A 7324-nucleotide genomic window follows, 5' to 3' on the forward strand; every position below is an offset into this window, starting at 1 on the left:
TAAACACACATGGCAGAATTAATGATCTGTAGTGTTGTGAAAGCCTCACACGGTATGTTGAGAAAAGAGGCCGAGATAGGCTGAGATTTCACTTTGTGCAGACTTTCTCGAATGCGTTGAGTTTACGCCTGTTGACGTGGTTATCGGCACAGGCCTGACGATGGCTAACTTGGAGGCTGAAGGGGGCCCACTGGGGCTGCTCATGAGTGCCCAGAGTTCAGTGCTACAGCTTTTGGTCTCTAACCAGGCACAAGGCTACAAGACCTGGCAACATCACTGTGATGACAAGATTTCAGGAAGCTGCACAGTCATTGCACTGACTGTTGGCCAAAAAACTGTATATTAAAAAGTTTTATTTTTATTATTTTATTTTACCTCTTGTACGTGTTCGGTGTTTCCGCTTGACCCGGAAGTGCTCCTTCTTGGTCTGTGTGTTTTTTTTTTTAACTTTGAGTGTGTTTGTCACGCTGCTAATCCACGTTTCAAGTTCTTAAATGTGGTAAGTTACGTTCATTTCAAACATGTTATTTCTAATATTCTCACGAACCGACAGTACAGCAAAGTCCACAAAACGAACTGGACTGTCACTGAATTAAACCGTTTGCAGAAACAGTAAATCAAAGGTGAAAGAGTAACTAGGCTAGCTGGCTAAGTTAGCCGGTTCGCTAATGCCACCTAACGCAGGTTGTTGTAGAGTGGAGACCGGTCAGGTGTCAGAAGAAGGTCAGTTTATCATCGGTTGCCTCCTCTAGAGGTAACGGAAGGAGCTGTGATTGTGTCCGGTCGTTGTGTCTTGGCGAGCTGTTAGCTGTTAGCTGTTAGCTGTTAGTAGCTGTTACCTGCTAGCTGTTAGCTGTTAGCAGCGGCCTACTGCTGTTTTTAACAGGTCAGCTCATTTTTTAAATGTGGCACTGAGTCAAAGCTGGACGGAGTGAACGCTGTGTAGATTTATATAAATAGGTAACGTAATGTAGCTACTTACCAGTGGTGGAGGAAGTAATCAGATCCTTTACTTAAGTAAAACAACTAATACCTCACTACAAATACTCCACTACAGGGAGAAACTTCTGCATTGACCATTTTACTTAAGTAAAAGTATGTAATCAGGAAACTGTACTTAAATTATCAAAAAAAGTACTCGGTGCAGAAAAATAGCCCCTATTTATTATATCATTAGATTACTATCACTGATGAATCAATGTGCAGCATTTTACTTTATATCAGGCGGTAACTAATGATTATTTTCGCCATTCATTTATTGATTACTTTACTTGTCAAAATAGAGAAAACGGTGACCCAGAGCCCAAAGTGAAACCTTCATAATGTTTGTTTTGTCCAACCCTCAGTCCAACCTCGCAGTTATTAAGAGTAACAGCAGTTAATCGTGACACCGGAGAAGCTGGAACCATTAAATGTGTGGGACATTTATCAAAATAGTTTCGGCCTAATTTCCTGTCAGTAGACTGACTCTTTCAGCTCTACTTGGACATGATGTTGGCAAGTTTAATTTATAAGAAAGTGTCATATTTTCTATGTTTTATAGGTAAAAATCTTAATTTGTAAAGTGATTAAAGCTGAGAGATACCTCTCACCTCTCTGAAATGGTTTCAACACAAACTGAACATTATAACCTTCATGAAGGAGGATTATTGAAGGACTGTTGTATCAGAGTTATTGGTTTTAGCTGGGTGTTCCTAATAAACTGCCAACTGAGTGTAGTTTTGCCTGAACAGGTCAGGTGAGTCACTCCACCTTGAAGAGCTGTCAGTGCTGAGACTTTGAGCAGAGTTTTAGCTTCTCCCGATGGTCGACGCGCTGCGTCAAAAGATTCTACAACTTGACTAAATATTTCTTGCCATGTAGAGACGTCAAGAAAATAAATCCTTTCTTTTTTTCAACCTCCATCAGAGCGTCTCCTCGTCTGTTTCGGTTGGCTGGTTGAACAGAGAGCGATGGCTGGTCCAGAGCTCTTATTGGACTCCAGTATTCGGCTGTGGGTGGTCCTGCCCATCGTCTTCATCACCTTCTTTGTCGGGATCATCCGTCACTACGTTACCCAGCTGCTTCACAGCGACAAAAAGGTTGACCTGGAGCAGGTTTCTGACAGGTGAGACAAAGTTTGACTTGTGACCAAAGGTTTGGTTTTGTCTTCTGTGACTCCGGAATTGTACCTGTAGCATATTCAGATTTTTATGGAAACATTTCCTAGTTGTGGTGCAGATTGCGGTTGCAGTTTCTCCTGCGAGCTTGCCTCCGCCCTTGTTGAGCTGCCTGTCTGAACACGGGCTGTGTTTCTGTTGGCTGGCTGGTGGACTGGACTGCGCTGGTCGCTAATCTGAAGTCATGTCGTTGTTTTCTGTTCAGCCAGGTGCTCCTGCGCAGCCGCATCCTCAGAGAGAACGGGAAGTACATTCCCCGACAGGTAAATTCACGCAGACTGATTGGGATTCAGGGTTTGGGAATATGTCAGAATTTATTATTTGTTATTTTGGGCCAATCGCAGCACAGCGCTAGAAATGTGAGGGTCTGCGTTGGTGGAGCGTTTTGCTTCAGGTATCAGTGAAATGAAATGAATACGATCCAGGAGGTCCGGTCTCAGTGACAGATCCGAGAGTCTGAAGGCTGATCAGACCCCAAAGCACAGCACAGAGGTTTGTAATACTCTGAGACGGGGATTTACAACTCTGGAACGTCACCACACCGGAGGGCATTTGATCCTCTGTCTCGGCAGTTGCTCGGTGGACAGCAGTACTTCTACTGCGTGTATAACGCGGCTCACATGAAGGAGTAATCTACATAACTAATCAGAAATGTGAGTTGCACGTAGCGGATTGGCCGCACGGGGCTTTGACGGACGACCCTGCTTTGTGTCGCAGCAGCAGTTGAGCCGGGTTCAACTCTTGCTGTTTCAGGGCTTGTGCTGTGCCAACATGGCGGTCTAATTAAGATGGATGCTGGTCTGAACACGGTCTTATTGCCTATGACGGTCCTCATATTGTGGCACTGATATGGGTCCGTGCTGGCAACAGCCGTGGAAGGAGACGTTATGTTTTCGGGTTGTCCATCTGTCCGTCCAGTTCTCACGAATACAATATATCTGGAACGCCTTGAGGGAATTTCTTCAAATTTGGCACAAGGTCAAAGGTCACTGTGCCCTAATAGAAGACGTTTTTGGCCATAACTCAAGAATTCATCCTCTAATTGGGACAAATACACCTAATACCTTTTTATTAAATCCCTTCGAAGTCTTGACTACATACACGGGTCTGGACAGACATGGACGTAAACTGCAACTAAACATCAACAGTGGATGTGTCTCTACGGAGAAAAAGCTTTGAGCTCTGATTGGTTTTCACTGTTTTAGTCTTTCGCCATGAGGAAACATTACTTCAACAACGAAGAGACCGGCTTCTTCAAGGTGGTCAAGAGGAAGGTCGTCCCCAAGAACCCCATGACAGGTGTGTGTGTGTGTGTGTGTGAGGACAATATTTACCTTGACATCTCCAGATCCTACTGAATTTCTTTTGCCTTTATGTCATACCTACATTAAGTTGTCCCTGTCTTTGCGTTTCAGACACCAGCATGTTGACGGACATGATGAAGGGAAACCTGACCAACGTCCTGCCCATGATTGTGATCGGTGGGTGGATCAACTGGGCTTTCTCTGGATTCGTCATAAGTGAGTTCTCCAGCTGTCAGTCATTAGCACCGTCACACAGTTAGTATTTTACCATTAAAAGTCTATTCTGGGGCAGGGTGACACATTGAATGAGAATTTCCCTCAGTGTCCATCTTTGTTTGCCTTTGCCCATTAATCTTCCTCCTCACGAGTCTGATTTATAAATTAGCTGTCAGATTTTGACATTTTTGTTTTATTAATTGTGCTGCTGTTCCACTACTTTAAGGGTTAGTTTGCAATAGTTTTCCAGTCTGAAGTCTTTGTCTGATTAGAAGATTAGAAGGCTGGTTATGTTCATACAAGGCCAAGAAATCCGCTTTCTCCAGGAGAAGTCCATGGGGAGACCAGTAGACATGATGTTTAAGAAATTAGGTTACTGCAGAAAGACAAAACATATCCTGCATTACAGACTGGGTTTGTAGAACTCGAAAGACAGAAGATGAAAAGCTGGCATTGCCTGCATGACGGGAAATGTAGGATCCATCCATGTTTTCGTAGCTTGACCCATACCAGGGGCCAAACGAGTCCCCCAACTTTATGGACGTGCCGTACTCAATCACTAGAGCACCCTCCCAGAAAACAGAGAAGACAGTGCAGAGAATTTTGCTCCTCTTTATTCAACCCAGCGCGTCAAAGTGGCCGAGACACTGTTCTGCTTCAGTAGCGGAAATGCTGAATCTGTTGTTAGGAATGAGATTTATTCTGCTCACACTGTGAAGGGCAACAACTCGTATTAAGCCGTTGTTCGGTCTCATCCCCCGTGGTTGATGAATAATTGTTGTTTTTTTTGCTGCCGTGATCCAGCCAAGGTGCCGTTCCCTCTGACTCTGAGGTTCAAGCCGATGTTGCAGCGAGGGATCGACCTGCTGTCACTGGACGCTTCCTGGTAAAAGTCGATGCTCGGCTCATTTCACGCTGAAAACACCACAGAGCCTCACCAGACCATGAACGACACAGACAGCAGCCTGTTGTACTACAAACACTCGCCAACAGTATCGTGAAGTTGTGTTAGACAGTGGTGAAGTGTATCACTTACTCATAATAATGTCTCCATGTACAACAGACTAGTGGTGACCTGCATTTTTATTATAAACTGTCCGTTATCACCAAAATATTTCTTTAACACCAACAAGTTTTCACAAGGTCTTGTCACTCGCTGGTTGTTTAGTTTCCATGGAGACCCAAAATATAAAATAAAATTTCTAAATGAAATAAGATGCCCTGAAATAATCCTCATCACAATAATTATTATTATTTATTCACATAATATTGTGTGATACATATAATGTGATATGGCTTCAGTCAGAAACCATGTCACACAGCACAGAACAGCTTATCACATAGCGTGCTCTGCCCCGTTGGTCTGGAGGGGCTGCAACTGCTTTATTATGAACGAATCTGCTGAGTATTTTCTCGATTAATCGTTTTGTCCGTAAAATGTAAGAAAATAGTGAAAAACGCCCCGTATGGTTCCCCAAAGTGGACGGGGACGTCTTCAAACGTCTTCCAAGACCAAGAGAGAAACCCCTGTTCGGTTTACTAACATGCATGACAAGGAAAAGCATCAAATCTTCACATTTAAGACGCTGAAATCGGCGAGTGTTTGGCATTTTAGCTTAAAAAAAGGACTAAAATGGTTTTTTGATGATTTCATCATCAAACTATTTGAGGATTGCAGTCATTTGGGAAAATAAGTAAATAAAAATGAGCTGGAGTAAAGTCATCACTTCAGAACAAGAGGCTGAGTTTAAAAAATGGATTATTTCACATTTTCATGCGTGTGTATTTTGTCTGTATTTATTCATGTGAGTGTTCATTCGGACGCTTTGGGTCTCTACAAATCGCAGGGTGAGTTCGGCGTCCTGGTACTTCCTGAACGTGTTTGGACTGAGGAGCATGTACAGCCTCATACTGGGTCAGGACAACGGTGAGTGCGACTGCGTTGCCGTCTGGGTCTGGTTTGACATTTTTCTGTTTGACTGTTTGAGCCGAGAGGTTTCGTGAAGCAGCCTGAGAATGGTCCCTCATTTGCTAGACCTCCGCTGTAACGTAACTGGCGTTTAAAGCTTTTCCTGAGCATCTCAGCAAAACCTCTCCGTGCTCTGTGGTTCCCGAAAAGTCTGTTTCACATCACGCTACGTCAGTTCACTGACGAAAGTCGGTCTCTCTCATTTCACTGGCTCGACTGTGCCTCATCTCTCAGCTGCTGACCAGTCACGGATCATGCAGGACCAGATGACGGGTGCTGCCATGGCGATGCCCCCTGACCCCAACAAGGCTTTTAAGGTGAGATAGTAACAAAGAGAGTGACAGTTGGGGTAAAGGAATGCTGAAAGTTCTTTCATTAGTTTGATCACAGAGTAAATCTGAGTGTTTGGGCAGAAAACCACTGTATAGCAACAGGAGGTGATCATTTTCAGGTCCTGACTTTATCAGAAATGATACGTTAAAGTCAAGAAAGGTGTGAAGATAGTTTTGTTTTTTCCGGTCGTTTAAAACAGAAAAAATTTCATTCCCATAATTCTTACATACGACTAAATAACTTTTGACACGTTTGGTCCCCGACGTGTCGTTGATTAAAACCAGCCTTCATCTGAGGAACTCTCCCTCCGGGGCGTTTGGGCAGGATACCTGACCTGTACCCGTCTCTTCGCCGACGCACTGACCGGCGTCTCCCTTGTTCTTCTGTTTCAGAGCGAGTGGGAGGCGCTGGAGATCGTGGAACACAAGTGGGCGCTGGAGAACGTGGAGGAGGAGCTGATGTCCAGAGACCTCAACTTCGGAACCTTCTTCAGCCAGGACATCGGGTCCACCATGTTCTAGACCAACGAGGACCCGTGAGCTCTGCGACATCTGCGAAAGGTTCTAGGACTCTGTCTTTACAACAGAATCTGTTCTGAAGGTTCTAGAATCCAATAAGTTAAGCCGTGTCTGAAATCAGCCTTCGCTACCTCAGGACCTTCATTGACTTTCTGCCTTTTTACGAGACTCCAGACTAAGCGTGTAAACGTGACGCACTCCTCGGTGCCTTCAGAAATCTACACACTGGGACAGAAAGTACACTGTTGCTACACAAATCCAACATGGCAGTACTTCAGCTCGGCTCCTGAGATGGTAGATCATTACAACCGTCAGTGACGCTGCAAGTTTCAGCTTATTGCTCACTTACGATGATTCGTGATTATCGCGACCAATGTTTCTGTTTTACAAAAAAAAAAAAACTTAATTAGCTCCACTTTCTGACTTTTTCCAGATCCCACAGTCTTCATCGGAAAATTGGTATATATTTGTAAAAAAAGAAAAAAAAACTGTGTACCCTGAGTTCACTTTTTTTTTTTTTTTAATGTCAATGTCAAGAATGCAGTTTTTGTGTGGTCAACCAGGCTTTTAGAACCAGCAGATTCTGGACCAGGTCTTTGTGTCTAATCAGATGACTCCTCTCAGGAGAAGCAGCGTTAAAAGACGACCGACCGATCGGAGGAGCTTTTAATGACAGCGGGCGTTCGTGTTTTTGTCCTGCAGAACATTTCGCCTGTCCCTCTAACCTGTGGGTACCAGCTGACTTGAAGTGAGTGCAACAGTTAAATAAAGGTACCATCAAAACGAACTGGATTCTTCCCTTCTGTGTTGTACAGCACCTCACGA

The 7324-nt window shown here is 44.1% G+C and overlaps 1 protein-coding gene across 2 annotated transcripts; it reads left to right on the forward strand.

Moving 5' to 3' along the window:
* Positions 1–363: 363 nt before the first annotated feature.
* On the forward strand, positions 364–6981 carry LOC120803865 (ER membrane protein complex subunit 3-like). 2 transcript variants are annotated; one of them, XM_040152846.1, is made up of 9 exons: positions 364–499; positions 1909–2107; positions 2365–2422; positions 3365–3458; positions 3575–3679; positions 4484–4565; positions 5527–5606; positions 5883–5965; positions 6374–6981. In XM_040152846.1, exons 2-9 carry the CDS (start codon positions 1953–1955, stop codon positions 6500–6502), a joined length of 786 nt encoding a protein of 261 aa, XP_040008780.1. In that variant the 5' UTR covers positions 364–499; positions 1909–1952; the 3' UTR covers positions 6503–6981. The 2 variants fall into 2 exon arrangements, with proteins under 2 accessions (XP_040008780.1, XP_040008779.1); XM_040152845.1 differs by lacking the exon at positions 364–499 and adding an exon at positions 572–723.
* The last annotated feature ends 343 nt before the right edge of the window (positions 6982–7324 follow it).

The sequence above is a fragment of the Xiphias gladius genome, chromosome 18, assembly GCF_016859285.1.
Source record: "Xiphias gladius isolate SHS-SW01 ecotype Sanya breed wild chromosome 18, ASM1685928v1, whole genome shotgun sequence".
Taxonomy (NCBI): domain Eukaryota; kingdom Metazoa; phylum Chordata; class Actinopteri; order Istiophoriformes; family Xiphiidae; genus Xiphias; species Xiphias gladius.